Source organism: Neodiprion fabricii, chromosome 4, assembly GCF_021155785.1.
Source record: "Neodiprion fabricii isolate iyNeoFabr1 chromosome 4, iyNeoFabr1.1, whole genome shotgun sequence".
Classification (NCBI taxonomy): domain Eukaryota; kingdom Metazoa; phylum Arthropoda; class Insecta; order Hymenoptera; family Diprionidae; genus Neodiprion; species Neodiprion fabricii.
The window spans coordinates 29,023,570-29,049,255 of NC_060242.1; the positions used below are offsets into that span (position 1 = coordinate 29,023,570).

Below are 25,686 nucleotides of genomic sequence, written 5' to 3' on the forward strand. Positions count from 1 at the left end.
TAAGAAAAAAACTATTCTACGGCTCGAGGAACGAGTCCCACAGCGGAGGGGTTGAGAACAAAAATATGTATAAGTATGAGCTATACGAAAATGTCGATTATCTTGCCATGGCTCCCCTGTACCAGAGCGGAACACACACACAACCCCAGGAAAACGACCATCGCGTAATAGTGTCGACCAATGTGGGTGTATCCAGGTCACGCGGTGTGTCTAAGCGCAGGTCTGGCGTGTGGTGGTCGGTACCGAAGACCCCCTGCACACCCCTCAGGAGCCGACCTTCCCTACGACTTAGCGGCGTCTGGGCTGGAACAAGTCGTTCCTACGCCGAGTTCAGCCCGCGGTGTTGTTCGCCGCTACGCATTTACACCCCTCGTGCATATTATCTTTGTTCCGTGCGTTGTTCGCAAACATGTCGTAGGCAGGATGTATGTTGTATAAAAGTGCGAAACGAGAGTAAAATCAGACTGTATCGCAAGTGGAAAGTATAAGTGGGTGACTATCGTTGTGCTCGAGTCTGCACATCGCCGTGAGTGATCCATTAGAAATCAATAATCAGATGAGTCGTGTGTCAAAATGTCGGCGAACGTGAGGTGACCAGTGTTTTTGTGCAGCCTGTCGACAGCCCGATTTCGCTAGTCAATGCGGTCGTTTCTCTTCTCGGCTACCGCCGGTGTGCTTCGGCGTAATTCTCGTTTGCCCAATTTTCCAACCGCTGTATCGCTCCTCGAGACTTCGTAGGAAAATAAAAAACGACGGAAACTCGATGCGATCGATATATACCTGTGACGACGCGCGATATAATAGCGCATTTCTGTCGATGTTCGATGTAGTGATTCTATTGCGTTGCAATCTAGGCGTCCTCTTTTTCCCCGATTCGGTCAATAAATAGTCTCCGTCGCTGCATGGTGACTTTGATTTATCGCCGCTCCGTGGCGGCGATAGAATTCAGTAAACCCACCCACCAACCCGCCATCCCTCGCTACAGACGGCAATTGTGTTTTATCAATTAAGCGCCGCAGTGACTTGAACTGCAAAACCTCGCTCGTATAACAGGTAGCGGAATGAAATCGACACGCGGTACGACGCGACATATTTTGGTTTCTCTGATCGAGCCGCCGTGGATGGCAGGATGCGGCTGAACAGCACGCGGCTTCATCACGCACGGTTATTACTACTCGCATCGATTCGATATGAACTTGACAATTTTTCATTCTCAAGGAGAATTTCCACTCCGCGGATACGGGTTTTGAGGGGAATTTCCGATTCACAGGAGAAGGGAGCGGAAACAGAGAAAGCGTGGAAAACGCGTCACTGTCTGATACGCAAATCAGCGTCTTGCCGGATTTTCATTTGCATACGAACCGTGTGCGTACAGGCATGCTTATATGACGAGGAAGAAGAAATACACTTCGTATACCTTGCGAGGGTGGGAAAGCTCCGAGTGATTGATATCGCGAGATAAATAAAAACCTTCTCGTATCATCGTGGCCTCATTTATGACGGGTGTGCTTCCTCCTCTTCGCGAGCAACGATAGGTTTCATGTCCTTCGGTCGCTGTGAGCCTTTTTGTGCGCGTATCGCTGATGTATAGGAATATGCAAAGCAACGAATCAATACTCACGTTGTAACAATGCCTTAAAGAAGCACGTTTCAAGAATAAACGAGCCCTGCTCTAAAATGTTAATTTGGCGCGAAAATTAAAATAACCCGCATATTGATTTCAAGGTTATTTCGTATCAAGAGGCCCAGTCCTTCCACGCCTATGTGTCCTAATCCGTTGATTTCTTTTTCACGTTCCCCAAATAATATGCGAGATTATAGAAATATTGTAATCAACGAAAAAAATTCTGCCGACAGACGTATGAATTTTTAACGATTCGAGTAACAACAAATGCGAGTTGACCGTAAAAATTTTTTTTCTCTTCATCCTGAGGGCGAGAATAATTAAATGTAACTTCTTTAGCACGTTTAACACGTGAAATTAGATGAGGAATCTGAATTCAGAGTTCAAAAATGAGTTAGGAATCCTCAAACAGTTTTACTCATAAAAAAGTGCCGGAGAAGTTACTTTTAATCGTTCTTACCCCCAGGAAAGGGGAAAAAGCATTTTGGCAATCGAATCGCACCTTGATTGTTTGTTATTAAATCTAGTGGAAATTAACATCTCCGTCGGAATGTCTTGTCAAATCTAATAATCGGCAGAGACCTCATACGTATTATGCAAAAATAAGGGCACCCCATTTTCCTCAACAGTAAGAAGTAAAGAAATGTAGAATAATAATTAAGAAGTAGATCAAGGGCAATCAAGAAAAAGTCTGGATTTTATGAAACAGCTAACCTAAACGCGGGAACTTCGAGTTGAACTCAATAACCCCGAGAAAATCACTGGCGGTGCGTAAAGTCCGTGCATAAAATTAAGATATAAGAAAGTGCGCATGCGCCGAGAATGCCCTAATGTGTGAAATTGAGAATTTCAGTAAGCGCATGAGCCACTGTCGTTTTACCGCACTGTTCAGAAATGGGGCACTTTACGCGCGATCACAGGCTTCGAAACTCTAACTTTCCAACCATGCCACGTATCAGAAACAAAGTTTTCCGTGCCCTAAATATCAACTACAGCAGAATCGCATTTAATAAAATATCCCCAACGAAGCGTATATAAACATATCCCAACTTCATAAGGTTGGCTCCATCCTCAGTGTATTTGTAAAGAATCTACACATCCTGTATCACGAATAGTACCTATGTTGAAAAACTTCGGGAACTACGGTGGATGAATATTTCATTCATCTCTGTACCTATGAGGGAGGAAACTGGTTCACACCCCGAATGCTTGTTTTTCCCTTGTGCGAGGGATTCGCCAGTAAGTGCACAAACCGGTCACGCAGGTGTTGTTGGGCTTCCGTAGTTTCGAGAACTGTGGCTCCGCCGATGTTGTTTCCCTCCATTTTTACCGCAGTTTCCGTGTACCGATAGTTTGAGTGTTTCTCACAGTTGATCGACGATGCGTGCTCCGCGGCCGTCAGCGAGTACGCCTGATGCAGTAGAAATACACGTTATACGGAAGACGATTCCGTTTCCAGGTAGCTCGCGAGGAGTTGGAAATCATATGATTGCGTGGGTCGGCAGCGATGTCGTACTTTAGAACCTGGCGGCGGTCATTGTCCTGAATAATATATTGATGGCCGTCGGTAAATAGAGCCACGAGGGGCGGTCAAGTCCGGGTACATTTAACGGACAAACGACTCCGCCTCGAAAGCAATATCGGTCCAAGTCCATCTCGGCTCCTCTTTGTTCCGCGTTATATCTCGCCGGCGTTTGAGGCAAACCGGGAAGCAGTCCCTCCGTTCTAAATTGCTTGGCAATTATTCACGAGACTGTCATTCATTTTCAATTAATTATCGTCAATCTGATGCCTATTTTATTCGTAAAAGCGCCTCTTCCCTCCAATTAATCAACGACCCGTTACTTGCAGGTTCCGACGATATAGGTATATCGTACCTGCCTACCCGTGATATACCGGCGTAAGTTTACCCATCACCATTGACTCGACAGCTGCCCCGTGAAAATGTTACGCTCCTTGTCGTCTAGAGGAAATTTTGACACGAGGCACAGCTTGAAACGCATAAGCGATTTCGTTATCAAATAATACGACAACGAATTTCTCGTCGCCCCTGCTGCAGAACGGTTCCGTAGCTCAACGGGATCTCCATCGTTTTTCGAGGATACAACTCTGCCGGAAAATTTACAAAACCGAACGATTAAACACGACAAATAAACAAGTCAGAGAGGGAAAGGACAAAGCGGTGAAAATTTGAAACTGCCGAAGAGAAAGAGCCTGAAGCATGCGGTATGCGGCGCGGAAACGAGGCAGCTACCCTCGGCAAGAGTAAACGAATGTAGTTACGAAAATTGGCTTAGCTTAATTCAAAATGTCTTTCTTCGGCTGGGGTAAGAGCGGCAGCGGCACAGGCGGCGGCGGTGGCGAAAGTTCCGGTGCCGAACAACCGGGACGCAATCTGCAGGATGGACTTTTCCAGATCGCTTCTCAGGCCTGCCACATTCTGGTTCAAGTGAGTTTCCGTCGACCATCCGCATGCAGGTAGACCACAGGTGGCCATTCACCGTTTGCCACAGTTGTTTGTCCATCCCGGGTTTCGTATTTTTTTCGTTTGCCACGATAAGGTTACATTTTATCCTCCACCCTGCACTCACTGCCGTACGACCCTTCAACTTTGCGACGGCACTGATAATGAGGGACTCGCGATGCCGGATCTTGTGCAGAGATGCCAATCTGACGCAGTGTGTATAGCGTGAAGCACGGAAGGCTGCGGTACGTGTATAATATACAAGTGGAGTAATCAAAATCTGCGATACCGAGCTCGTATATTATATACATTATAATAATACCTGCAGCCAACTTCGCGGTCTGTCTCGGTACTATAATTGGCACGACCGTCGGGTTTCTGTTTGTATAGTCAGGGGAAATGACATTTCCGCTCGTTAAGCTCGGTAACAAGAAAGTCAAAATACAGAACCTCTCTTTTCGCAACTGTACAACCAGGTCAACAATACGCACAACGTCTCGTACGGAGGGAGCAACAACGTCACCAATGTCGCTTACTCGAAACATTCAACGGCCGAAAGTTCGACCACTCTGGCGTCATCTTCCTCGGCTGTTGGCGGATCTTCCACGAGCAGGTCGTTCCCCGGGCAATCAGTGCCCCGAAGCAAGGATCAGGACGTCGTCGTCTTGCTGCCTCAGCACAAGAGCCGGACCCCCAGGATCAGGCACAAATTATCGGTAAGCTAATTTTCAGCCTGTTACCATTGATGTCGCGGAGTAGAAACGATGTTTCAGCTTTCACTAACACTCGGCACAAATTCGTGATATTTGTTAAAATTGTTGATTGTTGGCCGTTTCGACACCTTATCTAGACGCTCACATCTAGATTGTGCCGTTAATTATTCAGTCGCAATTCATTGCCAGCCACGACAGTGCTTCGTTTTTTTTTCTTCCAAAGCCCTCGAATGAAACCCCCGTCTCACGAACCCATTTGACAAATTACACGTTGCGCTAATATCGGCACGTTTTATACACATATCACGCTAGAAAGGCATACCGATAAGATTCCATTGTGGATATCTAGATCTCGTAATATTCTCTCATATTGCAAGCACACAAACCTACCATGTCATGTGTGATGAAATGGCAAACGGTAATCCTGTCAAGGATTCACTTATCAAGCCGATCTACTGAAGTTGTTAAGCAGAAGAAGACATATTATATGATTCGACTATGTAGAACCTTGTTTCTTGCAGGACGAATGAATCTTTAGACTCACGAATTATTTTGTATCTATACTGCGGAGGTAGAGCTAGATACTGTAAGGCAAATGTCACAACTTTTGGACGTAGTAGGTTCGCGATCAGCTTTAAATCCAAAGGTTAAATTGCGCCTAGAAATCAGATAATTTGACCAAAGACACTGCGCACTGAAAATGACCCACGCTCCGTTCGTGTAGATGCAAATAGATACATCTTACCCTGTGGAATTGACGACTGCACAGCCCACGCATAAACATATGTCCCAGAGAATGCTTTGAACTACATGATAATCAACTCCTTGCGTAAGCTCCAACGATTCTTTCACATCCTGCAAACTCCTAGCGCCGTCTTTGCGCAGCCGTGTTTCTTAGGACGAAGAGGCAAGATAAAAAGCACCCAACTCTACACTTTTCATTCGTTCTGTACACTTAATTAAATTAGTTTTTCAACGCTCTACCTGCACTCGCCTGCGGCCTGGCGTGCGTTTGGCCGGAGGCCTGATTGGATGGGCTGACCATGTACGCGGTGCAGCCACTGAAACGTTCAAGGTAGAGAACAGTCTCGGATTGTTGGTCATCCCGAGCCGATAGGCGTTGCGTTCCCGACTTTCAGGCAAGACGGAATGAGATGAAGACGTGTCCTTACGTTCAAGTCCCAGGAGCTTTTCGGACGAGGCAAAGAATGCGAGAGGGGAGGAGCCGCTTCCGCTACGTCTCATTTGACTCACTCTCGACACACCGTTGAGCGTTTCGTACTGATTGGATTGCTCAGCATGTACGCGAAACGAAAGAGGGAAGAGCCACGGCGATTCACCCTTGGAGAAAGAATAAAGAAAACAACACGAAGAAACGGGAATAAAATAGATGGAAATAAAAATCTCTTTCGCGTCTGCAGAGGATTGAACAACTCGTTGTATCCCGCGAGTTGAGCCCTGTTTTTATTTTCCGTACTCCATACTCCTCAACTCGCGGTTCATATTGAGCCGTCCCTCCGCTGTACTGAACTGTATTGTAAAATCGAAAAAAAGAGAAAAAGAAGAAGAAAAAAAACTTTACGAGGCAACGAGCAGATGGAATGGCCCTGTTTATCTTCCTATCGAGCTATTGCGCCGCTGCCCACCGTACTTTTTGTTGTTATTCCCCACTTTTTCGTTGTCTGACCCGCGTTATCCTCTCTTCAACAGCTCTGTATCGATACCTACTCAAGTAAGAGTAAAAAAGTTTTTCTAAATTTTTCAACCATGTCCATAGACGAGCGTCGATCGATCCTGCACCCCAGGGTCTCGGACTATTCTTATTTCGTTCTGAGAACCGAATGCAATTCGAGTGAGCATGTCGTTTGGAAAGAAAAATAGCCGCCACCCCGATGTACAGGGACTCTCGATATGAATTGTTCTCGTCAATTCGGGACCTGAATCATTGATGCCGCGTTGACCAGTTTATTCACTTATTCATGACACATTCCATCTCGTCTATCTATTTTTTTTTTTTTTTATCTCTTTTTGTTAATATTACGGTTAAGCACCGGTAATTTCGGGCTGATCCGCTTCTATACACCGATCCGTGTAGACCGTCGAGTCCGGGGAAAGCGTCTTTGACATTGCGTGACGAATGCTCATTCGAAGAAAACTAATACCGCGTACGTAGGTCTATGTGTGAGGTGTAATGCCTACCCTGTGCTGTAAGTCCGAGATACGAAAGTTTTCCGTGCCTGCTATATTGCATTGGCGAGAGAATTGGCGCGCAACGAAAGGATAACCAAGTCGACTGATTACACCGTCTATAACAGGAGGTGCCTTAATTCGCATCCATTCCGCATCCCATTATCGGCGTATACGTACACCTATATATGTTAGGTATGCCGAGAATAGTTCAGGACTATCGACAGTCACGCGGAATTGAGTTAGTAATTCCTAGAGCCCAAAGATTAGTTGAGCGAGTGTTTCAGCCGCCGATCCACCATTATATGAATATTCCTTCTGTCTGCAAGGCGTAGCTCAAGCTTTTACTCTTCCCCCGCCCCCTTTGCCAACTCGGCTCTGTTTGATGTTCCTGGTACACGTTATTCGGATTTTCGGATCTCGCTTAAACTTCGGGCTTAAGCCGAATAGAATTTTGATGAAACTCATCATCTTTCCTCCCGCAGCTCCAACGTAAACCGAGAACGAAACACGTTCGGAAGGATCATATTTTTTTGTTCAGCCTCTGTCACTTCTTCCAACAACTTTATAGAATCTGGAACTTTTCCATTATAGGCTCACAGATTTGCTAGTACTGGTATAATATTTTCTTCCTAATCTCGACGTTCTACGACCTGGATGGAATGGTTATTACAGCGCACCAAGATTGCAGTATATTCTACGGCCTATAAACGACACCTGAATTTGGTCACCGGTAATTAAAATCTTAAAAATTTTATTACGGAGTAAGTGCGAGCGAGTGGAATGATGTAAACAGACATTTACAAAGAATACACTCGATCAAACGCTCTACCACGAAGTGAAATAAAAATAAGTAAAGAAATCTGTGATCGTGCTAACTGCGGTTATTCTCGGCAACACAAGTAGCGTTAAAAGAAAAATGATTTAAGAATCGGAGGGAGAGTGAGGAAAAAATAGAGTGAAACAAGATGAAGAGGATCGAAGAAAGAAGATGAAATGAAATAGCATATTGTGTAAAAAGGAGGTAAACTCGGCCTTCTCGAGCCGAGCGTAAGCTTGCAACGTGAATCGTAGGTGAACCGAAAACAAGTATTGCAAATACGCGAGGCGAAAAGACCGTTGCTTCCTTGTTGCACACGACTCTTTATATACCTAGAGTATGTTACGCGTTTTTTCACGAAGCACAAAATTGAGGTTAGGGTCGCGTAATGTCAGATTTGTTCGCGACAACGCATACGTGCAGTACAGAAAAGACCACTTTTAACTCCTAAGCCTTAAAAGTGATCTTTTCAGTACTCCGAAGATACGCAGTCGCAGACTCACTCGATCGTTATAGAAACGGGTAATTTGTGTACGGAAAACACGCACATCGAAAAACGTGTAAAACATGCTCACGTTAAAACTTACTTATCGCCTAATTGATTATCTTTGGTGAATTTGCGAAGTTGATCGATTGCAGATCTTCGCCTTTACTTTCATATTTCACGTATATAATATATGTAGGTATACGCGGCGCGTTTTTCTTTCTTTTTTTTTTTTTATATCGGAGGTATACCAACGGCTCATTGCGTGAGCGGTAGACATAAACGTGGAGAACGCGAGGATGTTATTCACACCGAAATACGTGGAAAAAAGATTGCATCTTTGGTAAGTACGGGTTCGGAGAGTGAGGGGAAAGTCGCCTTCTCCATCTGCTCATCCTTATGCCGTTGTACGTGTATACCTATATATATATATAACTGGGGGACGACGCGGGTAGGTACATAATGTTTTCCAGTCGGGTTCGAAGAAGTGAAGGAGGCAAGAAAGAGAAGGAAGGGGAGGTCTGGAGTGAAATTAAATTTGTTCGAAAATTATAGAAAGGGAGCAACGGCTGACATTAGGGCAATTAAAAATTCACGGGTCTAATAACTGTGCCGCGGCACGAATGTCCTTATCTTACGCTTATTACGTTCAATGATTATATATTATATATGCCTGCATTTTCATTTCCAAGTCTCCCACAACGTTCGACCGTCGCACACCGTACTCGTTGCACGAGTTATAGATTGGAGAACTTGCCAATGGTTGTGAAACGCAATGTTACGGAGTCGAAATCTCATGGGTCTCGACTTACATCACTTATCTACCCATGCGCAATGCAGGTATGGATACTCGGCGATACCCGCATACCATGTATCCTCCTCTTCTGCGAGGTCTTTGAACCCCGATCCTTTCGGCATAGCTGATTATATGAATGTCGAAAGTCGATCAAGTGGCATCAGTGGGCCAGAGGTTATGTTATTGCCTTCGTTCGATTTCCATTAGCCACCTGTCGCTGGGCAATATGAGCCATTCCTGCAATGGGCATAACACCGAAGTTGGAGGTCGCGACACTTTATGAACTATCGTACCGGGGGATAGACGAAAGTTGGATACTTTTTTCCCCTTCAGATCTCTAGTCCACTCCAATGTTCGACGACCCGATCAGTGAATCGGTATCTCCATGGTTCAAGTTTGAATCAGTCCTAATCAATTAGGTATTGACTGCGTAGATCGCATAACGAGCTGTATCTGAAGCTAAAAATTTGATTGATTCCCACGAAAAAAAACATCTAGAATTTGACAATCGCAAGGGCCGAACAATTGCCTTCCGTGACTTAAAAATTAGAGCAGCTGAGTCTCATCCTCTGGGGTCATCAGACTTCGAGCACCGAGACTACATTCTTACGAATTATTGAATCGTGATGCCATGAGAAAACGGAAGAAGCGAAATAACGACCAGAGCCCGTTTCCAGTTTGCTGGGACAGGAGGTGCCGCTTAAGGGGCGCATGACGAGATGCAATAAATACGGGAATCGAGCCTCTGGGACATCGGGCGAAGGTCCGCGTCTAAAATTACAGGCATCTAGCATCATTAGACCGCGGCTTCATTAGAACAAATGTTGATACTAATCCCTCCGAAGAATAACACGCCAGCCCTAGTCCCACGGTGCCCGTCTCTCCCGTTCCTTTTTCCCGGCCTCACGCGTCTTCCTCATCCTTACAGCAATGCTTTCATCCGAGTCGCAGAGCATGTCGTGACCAACCGCCGTACCACAGAAATTGAATGTTTCATTACCGACGTTTTCGAGTGGTGCGCGTATTTAATGTAGTCTTCTCTGATCTTCAATTTCTTATCATAAGGTATTTTCGTAAGCGAGCAAGTCACCTTCTACTATTTTGTGTAGCTCGCAAGGATTTGCATTTACCACTTGAAAATGGGCTGTTCTATTCAAGATACACACTTCGTTGTGATGTCAGGAGCAAGTTTTCAGTGCGTGTTATACGAAATGACAGATTTTTTACTGCAGTATGAACAAGTACTTGTTTATTGAAATTGACATCATTCGTCGCGAGGTGCATTCGACATGGGGAACAAAGGGCATTCGGGCGTAATAGTAAAAAAAAGAAAGGACAAATTATTAAGCCGCTATCCTACGGAGATTGGACAGTTAAAAAGTCTGAAAATAATACTGGAGAAATCGGGTGTAGCATTTGCTTGTTGCTTTCATACCCTACCACGTACGTACGTGGGTATAATAGGAGTTTAAATGAGACAAACTATCGTTTTCACTGATTTACGTATTCTTCTTTACGATCGAGAAGTTAAACGTGAAATTTCTCACGATCCCGTGATGAGATTAGTACTCCCCGTTATACCTCACTGAATTTGTCTCATTACCAACAACAAACCGGTTGGATAGAAAATCTTCGCAGCTCTATAAATAATTACCCACCTTGGGAATAAGAACTTATCACATGCAATAATTATGCTGATATAATAATGAGCAAAACTAGATAGAGACAGATCTCTAAATGGTTGAATTTTACAGTCCGGAAATTATGGAGAAATTTATAAAGCCGTAAGTTTATAACGACAAAGCTTCGCATAATAATCAATATCATCCTCAGAGAAAAGTTGCAGTGATTTTATCATTGAAACTAATAAAGATATGGAAACTTTTCGTAATTAATTAAATAAATTAATTACTAATTATTTCGAACTAGATTTCATCTGAATCGATCAATTCTGCTATCAAAAATCTACAATCTATTTGCGTAATTGATTTCGTCTGATTAAATCCATTCGACTAGATTTGAAACACTGAATTCGAACTCATTACACAGTATTTGAATTCACTGTCAACAATCCTAAACATGTCTTCGAATCCGCATCAAAAATTTGATATTCCTTTTCAAAATTACGTGAATGCAAGTGGCCACGTTATCTACGATACACCTTTCTCGGCGGATTTTGCAATGCAGCATGTTATCGCGGCATTCCAAAGCTAGGTCAATTCGATTCAGCCGTTACAAGCACGATAAATGCGCTCCAAGTTTCAGGTTTTCAAATACCTTACCGTGCGATTTGCAATTAGAGATCCAATTACCGTACATATATATATATATATACACTATACAGATATGTATTCCAAGTGATCGTATGACCCAGTTACGTATCACTATTTATATATACTGCCCGCTTACAGATCTTTGTGCCAGCGCGAGCCAGGGCTGTGCGACCTGCAAAAAAAGCGAACCGTAAACGTAAAAAGCTGTCTTCGTTCTTTTTCGAGGAACGCATGGTGTCGCAGCATGTTCGCAAAATCTGCAAAGTGGCAAGATTACCCCTCGCCGCGTAGTATATGTATAGTAAAGTATACTCAGAGACGAAGATTACATCAGCGATCATCTTGCCTTTTCGGTCGGTAGCCGCGACCCTTAGCCATTTCTACTTATGGTCCATCAACTTTTCATTCGGGGCGTTTTTTCGGATCTTTTTGCGTATTAAGTTAACGATAGTCATTTGTCTGTAGCACTGCGGTATAAAGAGTTGTGGGAGAGGGGGGGGTATTCGTTTCGTTGATGCCGTCGAGACGCCAAGCTCTAACTGCGTCCATAAGTGCTTCCATAAGGGTTATTTTTCCAGGCAGTTCCCGAGCTCATTAAATACCGATCTCCTCATTCGGTAACGTACTTACATGCATACTGCAAATTTCGTAAAAAGAAAAAAAATTGCCAACAATGCTAGGCTGATTCGCATCAAGAATTAACAGGATATTACGAACCGATCATTTTATGGAACGGTTCTGTTAACGGGGTAACTAATCGACTTTGTCTCTGTACGACAATGACGACTCGACTGAATTTGTCAATGGCATTGAATTTGAGTTGTTCCATTAAAAATTTGTCATCAAGGGGGATTTCGTTGCAGACCTGTCGCGTACACTACTAGCTCCTGCTAGGCATAATACAAGACTGAAGCGATAATTAACGTAACGACTCTGACGTTTTTTTCGAAATTCCCATTCTAAAATATAAATTTCCACACTCAATGTACGTCACTCACCAAATGTGATAATCTGTCGTTTCACTTTTTCGAAATCACCAGTTCCACGAAGAGTTGCAGAAAACCAGTCATGGTGGGATGAAAATGAAGACAAACCGGTCAAAGAGAATAAATAGTGAATTTAATTATTTCCTACCCACGTAACTTTGAGCTTCGGACGAAACGTTGGTGTAAGCGCGCCCGAGGATGGGCTTAATCAAGGTAATTGTCCTGCTTCGGCCTGTTCCTAACTCGTATTAAAAACGCATTAGTCTAATGGCTGTAGCTGATGCAAACTTTGAGGCAATAACGCTTATCTAGACCAGTATCCCACCCACCCCCGTCCACACCGGTTATCCACACTTACATTCACGCCGACAACTTTCGCGGAACCCTGTTGCTCAATACGTAGTATACACACATTCAACAAGAATACGAATTTTTATCCGGTGTGATCCAAGTCATCTATTTAACATTTACAGGATAGTCTAAAATCCAGTTTAGGTACCCTGATTTTTACTATGATTTAGTGTACATACAAAGAGGGCTTTTTGAATACACTGAATGCATAAAGAATGAAAAATCTTTTTCCTTGAAAATCCTTCGTACCGAAGAAGTTACTTGCTGGTTGGAGAATCTATGAGTCGTTGAGAAATATATATATGCCCCCAAAATATAAAATATGAACTATATTCGATTGAAAAATCGATTTAACTATAAGATGAAAAAAAAAAAAAAAAAATTTCCAATTTGAATATCCATGTATAATTCACACTTTTTAACTTTTACGAAGCAGCATTGTGGCCCAAAGTGATGCTACGAAGTGTACTTGAACGGCGCGCTGCTTGCCTACTATCAGGCGTCCCCGAGCGTTCCACCAAAGCTTGAAGTGTTCGATTTTTTAACATTCAAACGAATGGGCCTCCATAGGGATAAGGCTCGATGACAACTGAACATAATACACAACAATCTATCGATAATACTCTTCTCAAACGACCAGCTGCTCCCTCCCCTGCAGTAAAGTAGAAAAGACCATCAAATATGCATCATTCTTGAAAACTAGCTTTCAAACTTTCAAACGTGACGCGTGAAGCTGGGCTAAGACAGCGTTGCCACAAGTTCAACTTTCACATTGCACACTTGTGTCTGTCACGCTGTGCCGTGCTGCAACCTGGCACCGTGGCTGTGGCTGCGACTGCAGCCGCATATCGCATATCAGTAAGTCAAGACACGCACTTGTGTCGCATGTGATTCATTCTGCGCTTGAATTTTGCGTCCATTTCATTCAGCGTTAAAGTGAAAATGACGATTTTAAATGTCAAACGATGTAAGAAAACGCATCGAGCAGCAGAGGTGAGTACAATTCTTCATCGGTTTAATCGATTCTGAACCGACACATCTCGACCATGTATATAATCGATGTACAAAAATGATTTGCAACAATATAGTTTTAAAGCATTTCCAGCGCTGTGTGATAAAAATAAAAATTGTCGAAAGTACGCCAACGAACATTTATTTACAGAACGACGAATCCCGCCAATATGGGAGGATAATTACACTAGTAAACGGGTGAAAAAGTGAGTGAATTTTGAGGATTCACATCTCGACGACCAATTCCTCAATTCAACTGAAATTTGTTTTATTCAAAAGTATCTAAATCAAGCTTCGTCTCTTTTTTTTCATTGAAATCAATGAATAGGAATTAACCATCGTTATTGACGTGATCGCCGTGTCAGTGATATCTCAAAACCGCCTGAAACGATTTACTTTAAATTTAAAAACAGTATTTTGAGATAGTTTATTCTTTTTGCCACTGTCCTAATTTTTATTAGTTACGAATGTTTTTTGTTATATCGATAAATAGGGTCGTCATTTTTGTACGGAAATTGAATCTCAATTTCAAACAGTCGCCAGTGTCCAAGGAAAACACGAACAAAAATCGGATTGTAGCAAAGTGGATAAACCATCCAAGAATTTCATCTGCAAATTTGAAATTAGTAAATCGTTTCAGCGATTTTTGAGATATCGTAACGATACATGTTACCGAGTGAAATAGTTGACGTTGTTGTGGAACAAGAATGCATCCTGTTAATTGTTCTTAATAAAAAAAAAAAACTCTAAGTGAAGCTGAAACTACACATTTTTTAATAAAACGAACACCAATCGAATTTCTTAATTTGTCGTCAAGATACATACTTCCAGAAGTTATTCATTTTTACAGCCGTCTACTCATACTTCTTAGTTCTTAATAAATATAACGCGAAATTTTCAACAGATAATCGACATTCTGCGTCCGTGGCACAATCGAAACAAACATGTCAAACGTTTCTGCTCACCCCGCAAATTTTATTGCCAAACTTGGATGGCGGTGTGGCTCTGAGAATTCGTTACCAGCAAATGCGACATCGCCATTTCTGAGCCTCGTAACGCTCTAGTAACGACTGATGAGAATAGTTTGCAAATACACAAAACGGTGATAAATGAAATGAAGAAAAAATGCGTATGTAATCGCTGTTTGTTACAGACGGTGTCGGAAAATGCAAGACTGGACGTGAACTCACCGAGTGGAGGTGATGACGACCTTGAGATGTGGGATCAGTCCGGATTCATGCTGAGGGGTGATGCCGACGATCCGTTAACGAACTCCAAGTAATGCATCTGTAGAATAATACGAACATTTATAAGGCGTGTTATTTTACGTCTCCTCCCTAGAATTTTGTATCTGCCGCGACACTCCGATGTCAAATAATGACGTCACAAAGTCTTGAATTTGAATATATGATCTCGGCATCTCATTTATTCTCTCGTGTCGAAGGTATGAGGAAACAAAAATTGAAATGCAAAGAACACTTCAACGATTTTCAATTTCCATCATGAGTTTTCGTAAGGTAATTTGTTTGGCAAATAACCGTTACGTATTTCTGCATGTTTCGGATGAACGGTCTTCATTCATGCTAGCGAATGAATAAACACTGTTTACCGACAGCAACACACTTGGTATACCGAGTAATACCGTTACCTGGTGAATAAATATCTTAATCGTCTGAAAACATTTTTCAGTACTTGTACCTACGGATACTTCAAGTTTCAACAAATGATCGTACCGCAATAATAGCGCGTGCGCAGAGTGATAAACGCGGTAAGAAGATCACGTGCAATGTGCGAGCAATCCACAGACCAAAGGTTGTTGAGATTGTTGAGGTTGTAGAGTTGTTCGCTAGGTCGCAGCACTTCTCGATAGAACGACATCGCGCGCCTTGTTGGCTGTAGCTTTGGGAACGTGCGTGGTTTCTCAGTGGTAACCGGCTAACCCTTTGATCGCCGAAGAGCCACAGGGTAAAGGGATGAACGCTGTCCGGATAAACAAAGTGCACCGTCGAATTTAATGTCACAGACCCTTAGAAAAGTACCCAAAAAGCATGAACATGCATTAGATACATTCTGTACAAAGGCCGAGCGGCGAACAGGAAGCGTGAAATTGAAACATTTTCAATTCCGATGGTGAAGTATTATGAGAGCTTTCGAGATCACGGATTACGACTACAGAGTCAGGTTTCGAAAATTCCGACCAGTATTGTATTCAAAACTGGAGTAAATGCGGTAAACAAATTATTCCAATTTTTTTATTATAATTGAATTGTATAAAAATTACGGTGGGAAAAAACTCTAAAATAGAATAATTTTTTTTAAATTCTTTTTCCATCACCCCGCAAGTTTTAAAATACAGCGTTTGAAGATCTGATAAAATTCTATCAGAATTTTCCATAATTATTTTTGCTGAGAATTTAACCGTTTATTAGTCAAAAAAAGCAAGAAATAATTACTTTCAATACTTATCCCGGAGAAACGGTTCAAGAACGATCAAGATACCGTGGGCACTTTTAAAGAGCATATATGCATGTGCAAATCCAGCCTAATTACGAACCGATAGCAAAAGATGCAGCCGAGTAACATATAAATGAACATGAAGACGAAAAACTTACATGTTATTTAAATGTAAAAACTTTGGCCGCCGTGGGGCAAACTTTAGGATCGCAATTGAGGGCTGTCAATTTTTTGTGATTTTTTTTTGATCGATATGGAAGTGTTTAGGCCGTTCGGAGCATAGAAATTCGGAAATAACCTTTTTAAGGACCACCCTAATATACATATATATATCACTTTTTTCATTTCTGGGGTAAAAAATATGATGACAAACTTGGTGGCGAAAAAATTGATTTAAAATCATTTGAGGGTCAGGACTGGATAGCTAGGAACAAATCCTACAAACTTGGTACCCAGTGTTTTTTTCTACGACTCGAAGTATTCAAGTAATTCAGCCGTCGCCAAATTTTTGGGGCACCCCAAATAGCAGAATATGTATCTAACTTATATTGTGCGAATATCGACATTTTATATTACCTGATATGTATTGACTTGTTCTTATGCCCATAGAAAATTTCCACCACGTGTCTTCAAAATTCCTCAGTTTATACGTTAAATATCCATTCCAAACATACACTGAGCATTTATAGTAACTTCTTTTTAGCGTCGTTTTTACCTGCATTCCGTGCGTCAATAAATAATTTTTGCTGCAGTACAAAAAAAAAAAACAATCGATTACGCAAAAGTGTACTTTTTGTACTCCGCTATAAAAAAAATTTGCAAGCAACACTTTTGTTACATAAAGTATCGTGTGTACCATGGAGGCAGTTTTTTTCACCTCGCGTATTTGCAACACTCATCATCAGCTAGCGCACGAGCTTGCCTATGACTCGTACCACTGCAAACTTACCTACGCTCGGCGCAAAAGGACTTTATACTTTGCTTCCTTGGTGCGCAATTTACTACTATTACAGCACATCGTCGCGCATTTCAAACCCGATTTATTGCAGTTTCTGTCGAGCAACAGAAACTGTATTCAGTGATGGTCTGTCCTTATTAGTCCTATTCCGCCAATCCCGCGTACTTATTCCCTGAGACGTAAAATTTAGGCACACATTAGGCGAATCGGCCAGGCAACAAGATCGCATTCTCATTTCGATTTCAGATGGGGAGCTCAAGGGTGGTGCAGACCTAGCTGCATTCCTATCACTGTCATCCTAATACTTATCGTGCTCGTAGTCCTGCTTCCCCTACTCGACCACGCAGGGGACAAACACTCATCGAACTCGACGTTCGGGAACGACCCGGGATCGACTTGTATGGACAGTTGTAAGATCAATTTGGTGGAATCAATTCCGATCGGACTGGTTTATGCCAACAACTCAGTCCAGCATCGGAGCACGTACGATTCGTGGATGGAGTTGATCGCATCGGCGCAATCATCGATAGAAATCGCAGCCTTGTACTGGACGATGAGAAGACAGGATGTTTATCCCGACGATAGTGCCAAAGAGGTATAATCATAAGTCGGTGATGAAATCAGCTAACATTCCTTCTTTGCATCCGGGGTCCAAGGTTCTGAATCTCCTTCGCAGGGTGAAGACGTATTCGAAGCCTTATTGGAGGCTGGGAGAGATCGAGGACTGCGATTAAGATTCGCGCAGAATGTTCCCTCGCAACTGAATCCCAATGACGATACGGAGTATCTGGCGAAGAAGGCCAATGCCCAGGTACGTTCCAACTCTGCATGGGTGTAACGTTAGATCCGACCTTACAAAAGTGAAACGAAGGCCTCGTTTTAAGGTTTGGAGGCAGGCAAAAGGCGAAAGATAAATTATCGAAAATGTGTAGGAAGTTGCCGTTCTCTGACGAGTTTGAGAACGGCGCGCAATCAATCGCCCGTCAAACAACAGGGGAAGACTTATTGATTTCACGTCTAACGCGGGATAAACCGCGGTCTGAAAACCCGTGAAACAATCAACCATTTGTAAATTATACCACACGTGCGGGTACAAGTTGGGCAACTTTGTCCTCCGAAGCACACTTGTGATAATCGTCACTGATACCGGGGTACATATGGGGCATTCCACCTCAAATGGACCTGGGTCTGAAACTTGACCTCTCCGATTTGGCTCGCGATTTTATAAATGTTTGGTTTGACTCTCGAGTGTTCATTTTTTTTCGAAATTTGTCGAATCCATTGAATTAGTTACGATTTTTGCAAATGGCCATATTAATCGACGCAATTTAAAAATTTGATAAAATTCTTAAAAAATACACAAATGTACAAGTAACAGCGCGTCGCGGACCGAATTTTACTTTACAAAAAATATCTTTAAAGTAAAAGGAAAAGCCAGTTTACTTTTCTTTTATTTTATTTCTTTTATTTGTATTTTTTCGCAAAAAGTATACAAATGTTTTTTTTTCTAGCTTTTAATAGTGTAAAATGATGCTATATGTCATTTTTGACCATTTACGAAATTTTTGGGGTACCCCACTTTGCTCGCCTACCCCGTTTTGCCCCCCCCTTCCCCTACATAGCTGCTGAACCTTTCGCATCGAGAACAAGTGCCGACCGATGGTCAATGCTAGAATCATAAATTTCTCAGATACTTTTTGCTGATCTTGAGATTAGTGATTAAAATTTATACCGCAAAGAAGACTGGGCGATAATCACTCAGCGTGAGGCTTCGCTCATTTAAATTGTTTTTTTTTTCGCCTTTTTATTTTATTACATCTTATAGTCATATCCTCAGCCGCCGACCCACGTCAATGTTAATAGTCATACTTTAATTCGACTTCGCGTGACAGGATTTCACAATACAAATTCTGATGTAATCATAACCGAAACGGAATAAGTACAAAAACGCTAATACTCAGATCGATAAACTCGAAATGTAAAGTTACTCGAGGTTTCAGTTTCGATTACGCGAAAAATTTTACGACGCTTTTTTGCTTGAAAAACAATCAAGATATCACTTACGGTTATCATTTATCGTACGCTAAAAGCGATCAATGTCCATTTCAACAAACTTAGCAACAGGATACGGAAAAATACACGCGTGAATCTTTCCTTACGCTGAGCATTCACGGTACGGTTAATTGCTTTTAGGATGCATAAATTATTACTGACGTTACATTTATCACTCTGCAAACAGTTACGCAGATGGTTTTATATTTATTTTTTTGCGAATCATGTAATTATCTCCGGAAAGGTTCAAATCGGCACGATTTTCAACAGGTGAGAAGTTTAGACTTTCCGAGGCTTTTGGGAGCTGGAGTTCTGCATACGAAATTGTGGATAATCGATCGTACCCACATCTACGTTGGATCCGCAAATATGGACTGGCGTTCGTTAACCCAAGTCAAAGAACTGGGATTGGTCGCTATCAACTGCTCTTGTCTGGCTAACGACATAGCAAAAATATTCGACGTGAGTGTAATTAGCACAGATATTTCGTGGTCAATTCTGCGTAAACATATTTGTACCGATGTCTTTGATTATTTATATCGTTCGTTTGTCCTGGTGTCTAGGTTTACTGGAAAATTTCCGAAGACGGCAAAATTCCTGCGGTTTGGCCAGATTCTTTGGCTACGAAAACAAACGTCAGCAACCCTATGAACTTTACCTTGGGTGGAAACAAGTACAAGGCATTCATTGCGGTAAGAGAAAGGGGCGGGAGAGCGGGGGGTGACACGAAATATATTTGAATCGTTCGTTAGGTCCACGAAAAGCACGAAGAATAGGAAGTGATTTTGCGCGACTGGTAAATCAAGGTCGCTAAACCCTATTCCACACCAGAAATACGTTACACGTCTCGGTTGCCACAAGCCTGAGGGCATGTAATATTGAACCGAATATTGAGCTACACGCTGGTCATGAACGTTACTGGCAATTATGATACGGCTTGTGTGGTGAAAGACGAAAAATTACAGGACGTTATCGAGAACACCACTATAATTACGTAGCTGCGATAATTACGTACAGCAACTGGAACGTCAAATTTGTTCACGTCAATCCACAGATAGAAAGAAAATTTGTTAAATCTAGGAAATATGGCTATGAAGTACGGCGAAAGAGATTTTTTGTCAAATCAAATAAATTTCGTTTTACTTGATGACACTAATTGTTGTTCTGATAACGTTTCTTTTTTTTTATCAAATAACATTTTTGTGAATCGAGAAAACATTTCTTTCGCCAAGTTTGATGGCCATGTCTGCAAAATTCCAAAAATCCCTTCCTTGCGTGTATAGATCATTTGTTTCTTTCTACATAGAGCTCACCACCGCCAATGTCACCTCGAGGAAGAACGAATGATTTAGATGCGATTCTGCACTGCATCGATAAGGCTGAAAAATTTATTTACATATCGGTAATGGACTTCTTCCCGCTGACCATTTACACGCCTAAAACTAAGTACGTATACACAAAAACTTTTTTCGGCATCGATTGCCGTTTTTTCAAACCATAGAGCATGAGTCATAACATCGATCGCTCATCTAGTCCTCGCGATGTTATAGGTTTACCAAAATGGGATAAACCCACTCCAAAGACCCCATCAGTGACTTTTTTTCCTTCCAACTTTCATAAATATACCTACTTTCTTATATGCCGAAAAATATCTCCTATAGGAACTATCCTTTTGAATTTCAAGGCTGCTCCGCGCTTACCTGATGAATATTTTGACAGTATTCAGTAATGGGCACGCTTTGCCGAACTATACTTTCCATTCTGTTACGCAAGATCGTTTACGGGTTACAACATACTGTCATCGAAAATACATGGACCCTGCGAAACTATAAAAAACCCGAAATTTTGTGTTTTCTTTCTTTTATTTTCAAAAGTCAAGTAATCATTCCAACGTGATTAAATGAAAACGTTCGCCTTCACGGCTTCACGAGTATAGGAACCGTTCTGTGAAATGCAGTCAACGAAACATTAAGCACAGCATCTATACTTAAAACTTGTTTTTTCACAGATACTGGCCAATTATTGACGATGCTTTGCGGTCAGCTGCAATTGAGCACAAGGTCCACGTCAAACTGCTGATATCATGGTGGAAACATTCATTGCCATCCGCGGATTATTTCCTCAAGTCGTTGGCAGTTCTTACGAAGAGTTACAGAAATGTCAAAATTGAAGCAGTTAGTATATGAATATCAATTTATATTTAATATTTTCATAAAGTAACTTTCGTTTCAATTATCGAGATCATTTGTATGTCCGTTAAAACCTTTTTTAAACCACCGGCAACGCGAAGCGAACGATTTTTTGCTTTTACTCCAATCATTGATCAAGGAATGTAAATAATTGGAGAACTCGTATTCAACATAAAAAAATTATAACATAATGAGAGGTGGACTATGCACTTGAAATCTCGCACACATCTGCAATCAGTGGAATTCTTGAAATCATTTGATATCACGTGACGAAACGTTTCCAGATTCATGATATCTTCTGATACCAAAATATAATTTAAACACGTCAATTTTTGTCAGTTCGTAATGCTTTTTTTTTCACTTTAACACAATATTACTCCACGTTACATTCCTTCTTCTGAAAGCACATCTCCGCATTGCCCGTAGCATTATCGATACATATCACGACGAATTCCAAGGTATGACGAAAGTCGAGACTAAGCTGAAACGAATATTGACGTAATGATTCAGAAACGAAAAGAAAAATTATACAGCTAATCACTGAAATAAAATTAAACACCGGTAACTGCCCCGCAGCTGTAATTCGATACCAAGCTAATCGCTTCGCTCCTGCCTTTTGTATTTTCTAGAAGAGATTCATCGTCCCGACAAATCCAATTCTTGATAAAATACCGTACATCAGAGTTAACCACAACAAATACATGGTGACGGACAGCGCCGCTTACATTGGCACAAGCAACTGGTCCGGAGATTATTTCATTTCCACAGCAGGCAAGTATCGAATAGTTCGCGGTACAGTGACACTTGCGTCGTGATTTTTTACCGGGATTCTCTATAATTGTTGCAATTCGATGAAAAGCGAACTCTAATTTGTCCCACAGGGATTGGAATGGTCTTCGAAGACGTCGGTAACAAGAATGAAGAAAGCATACGACAACAGCTGGAAGAGATATTCCACAGAGATTGGAATTCCCAATACGCCCACCCCTTGAACGAGACTTACGTCGATAGGTAGACGAGGCAAAAACACACCGTGTTGGACGATCGAATGACTAATTTGACGTGTGGGAGCCGGATTCAACAATTCTATCTCCAAGACTTAAATATAGATGTAACATTCGCATATTCAACAACGTCTACAAGACATCGCGTCTCCCTGTATTTAATTGATGCGATATCGACGAGTTTTTACTGGGTCTCCAAGTTTTCAGGTCTAGAAATGCGTCTCCAGCCGTTTCCAGATGGAATCCTGGGTGCGTGTGAGTGTGTGTGTGATCAATTTTTTGTCCGACGATACCACGAGAATGAAAGAATGGATTTTGGAGGATCTCGGTGTTAATCGACACCACTCTTCTTAACTTAGAAATGATCATATTTCAGATTCAGTCGATCCAGTAATTTTCAATTTTTTCAAGTAGCAGAATTATAAAAAAAAAAAAAAAAAAAACATTCTATTTGACGACTTTTTCGAACCTTGCCACACATCCGAGCCAGAAGATCGTAGTTTGGCCGGTCAAGATCAGGGACATTAAAAACCTGTTTATATTTCTTGTACAATCAACCAACTGTATTTTACCAAATCGTCATCACACTCGTTTCGAAATGATTGCCGAATTCCATACTGCAGCATGAGTAGAACCATAAAATCGTCGATCAGGCGGACGCAACCTCATCGTTTGGGCATTGTTGAATGCACAAGTTATATTCTTAACTTAATCGAACAATGTGAAAAATGATTTGTTACCGATCACAGTAGATAATCTAGTAAACAAACGAGATAGATTTTAGTTAGAAATATTATACGATCGTTCAGTCGGAACACGTGAAACTCAGTTATCGGTATTAAATACTGTTATTTAAATTACACCGTTTAGGGTACTAAGTCAATGAAAACGCTGACCAAATTAATGACGTTATACATGAAATCACACAATTAGAATCCATCTACCACTTCATTCAACACTTTGCTACCTCTGAAATGAAGTAATGGCATCATTAAAATGACATCATGAAATAATTGGCAGCAATATCAAGGTTCAACTATTGACTTTTCTCCTCGCTTTTCTCATCACTTTCATCAACATGACCGTTATTCGTGTACATGTTTCTTTCTTCGGTGAAAGTATCGACTCCTAAATGCATTTCGAATTCGATACTGAGATCAAAGGACCGGAATTTCACAGGGTACCCAAAAATTTTGATTTACATCCGAATCTGAACCCCAACATTCATAATCATAGCTACGTGGTTTATGTATGCGTAAAACTGTAATTTGACAGTGACAAGTGTGCTGTCGGTGTTAATTAATTATACGTTAAATGACGAAAACAATTTAAGTAATATTCACGTGCCTTATATTAAGTGTCTATTAATGAATTTTTCATGAACATATGAAAATTAGTGAGACGAGATTGACGTTATACGATGCTAATTGCGTAAAAATTATAGTACGTGTGTTATAATCCATCAGCCGACTAGTAAAAATATCTTTTTCATATCTATTATTTACATGATGATATTCAAGGGCGGCACATCGCAAGCAGATATTTTCCACGCATCTAGTTGTACGCAATCTGTCGAGGTATAAAGAACAACAAATCAATCCCACGAGGAAGTGACTACAGTTTCGTTTATTATTTTTCACTTTTCATTCTATCTTTCTATCTCTTTCCCTCTCTCGAATCTTAACTAATCCTGATATTCAGGAAAAAAACGATTCAACAAAACCTAACAAGGTCATTTTTGAATATTTATTCTATATAATCATACATGTCAGACTTTGCAGTTGAATTTACCTTTGTCACTCTTGAGCTAACCTAAAAAATCGTAAGAGGGTTTCATAAAAACTGAGTAATTCAAGATGAGCATACATAGCTCTTTTATTAACATATAGAAAAATGATCTCTTCACGTTCACTGATTTTCTTATCATCAGAAATTAGGGTAATTGACAATCATAACACATTGGAGTAGAAATGAAATCGACACTAATGAAAATTAGTGCTTACACGTGGATCCGATCTATTCGAATATCTAAATTACTCGGATCCGTCAGTTATGAATCTTCAAATCCGAATACTTCGAGTACCCGAATGATTCGATCATCCGGGTAGTTCGGATATCCGGATAGCGTGAGTATCCGTAAACTTCGAGTACCCGGATAGTAAGTATACCCAGAACATCTCATACAAAATTTGAAAATAAATTAGGTTCACGCCACAAGTTTAAGAAATTTGAAAAACAGTTGTGTATTTTTGCAACCAAGTTTTACGAGATTGTGAGTCAAGTGTCGAATTCATACGGAATGTAGGACAATTCCACTTCTCTGTAAAGAAATTGTACTCCTGCTCCACTTCTGTGTAGAAAGTCTGTAGTAAATTGGCAAACATTTTCAAGAGTTTACATATAATAGTAGTTATAACTAACACGTAGCTGTAATACTTGTATTGGAACTAGCTTAAAAATATTCGTATCATTCGGATGGTTTAAGTATCCAAATAAATCAAGTGCTCCAACTATTCATATAGTTCGGATAGTTCGTACAGTATGCATACCCGGGTACTCCAGTAACTACTTGAACTATCCGTATAGTTCGGATATCCGAATTTGAAGCGTTGGATCTGGTGAATCCGGTATATTATGCCTGGTAGTACGCTTTGTTATTCAGGTTTGATCTTTATGACAAAAGAGTACTCACTGGAAATGATTGGATATTAATATATTGTACACCAAGGGCGAGAATTGTGTTTTTTGAGGTCGGTGAAGAAGTATGGAAAACAAAATAAATGAAGCGGACTGCGATTGACATTCATTTTGAGACTAAAGTGCACTTTTCAAAACTTTATACAAAAGAAATCTTCAAGATTTCAATAAATTACACATATCTATAAAATAGAAGCCGCTATTCATCGACTAAATCTCATAAATTTAGCCTAACACGATATAGATTTGGATTGCGTATAAACAGCATGGGCTAAGCATGGGAATACAGTATACCACCGACGTACTCTGTGACGTCAGTCACAGCGTCAGCCAATCAGGAACCGTTTAACCTGAAGCCCGTTCCTGTCGGATTGCTGCAGATTGTTTGCAAAATTGAATCGTATGCAGCAATGACTGAAGATATCTTTAGTCAACGTATACAGTACCACGTGAGCGTAGTCGCGGATTTTGGCTAGACGGGTATACATTTTCAATTCCACGCAAGTTTCATATGGGTCGAGCGACTTTCTATATCATTTTTACATTCATAAAATTTCGTTTCTATCATCGTCCAAATATAGCAAGATCGACACCCGCTCTTATTTCTGTCTCCGTAAACTTCC

The 25,686-nt window shown here is 41.2% G+C and overlaps 2 protein-coding genes across 6 annotated transcripts in view; one reads left to right on the forward strand and one right to left on the reverse strand.

Annotated features, from left to right (window-relative positions):
• Positions 1-14,996, reverse strand: part of LOC124181707 — a 170,723-nt gene extending 155,727 nt beyond the window's left edge. For both annotated transcript variants that reach the window (XM_046568514.1, XM_046568513.1), the window contains exon 1: positions 14,900-14,996. The gene's annotated coding sequence lies outside the window, so the exon portion shown is untranslated. The remainder of the gene's footprint in view (positions 1-14,899) is intronic.
• Positions 308-25,172, forward strand: LOC124181705 (5'-3' exonuclease PLD3-like). Of its 4 annotated transcripts, XM_046568508.1 has the most exons (12): positions 308-526; positions 3,476-4,073; positions 4,565-4,804; positions 14,863-14,987; positions 17,368-17,716; positions 17,798-17,932; positions 19,444-19,635; positions 19,737-19,865; positions 20,480-20,619; positions 21,182-21,347; positions 21,992-22,133; positions 22,244-25,172. In XM_046568508.1, exons 2-12 carry the CDS (start codon positions 3,933-3,935, stop codon positions 22,375-22,377), a joined length of 1,893 nt encoding a protein of 630 aa, XP_046424464.1. In that variant the 5' UTR covers positions 308-526; positions 3,476-3,932; the 3' UTR covers positions 22,378-25,172. The 4 variants fall into 4 exon arrangements, with proteins under 4 accessions (XP_046424464.1, XP_046424465.1, XP_046424466.1 ...); XM_046568510.1 differs by lacking the exons at positions 308-526; positions 3,476-4,073; positions 4,565-4,804 and adding exons at positions 13,563-13,691; positions 14,614-14,677; XM_046568509.1 differs by lacking the exons at positions 308-526; positions 3,476-4,073; positions 4,565-4,804 and adding an exon at positions 13,555-13,691.
• The last annotated feature ends 514 nt before the right edge of the window (positions 25,173-25,686 follow it).

Coding starts and splice junctions, on each gene's coding strand:
- LOC124181705 (XM_046568508.1), top strand. CDS start 3,933: ATGTCTTTCTTCGGCTGGGGTAAGAGCGGCAGCGGCACAGGCGGCGGC. Junction 17,717..17,797: donor CCGACGATAGTGCCAAAGAG/GTATAATCATAA, acceptor TCTCCTTCGCAG/GGTGAAGACGTATTCGAAGC. Junction 17,933..19,443: donor CGAAGAAGGCCAATGCCCAG/GTACGTTCCAAC, acceptor GATTTTCAACAG/GTGAGAAGTTTAGACTTTCC.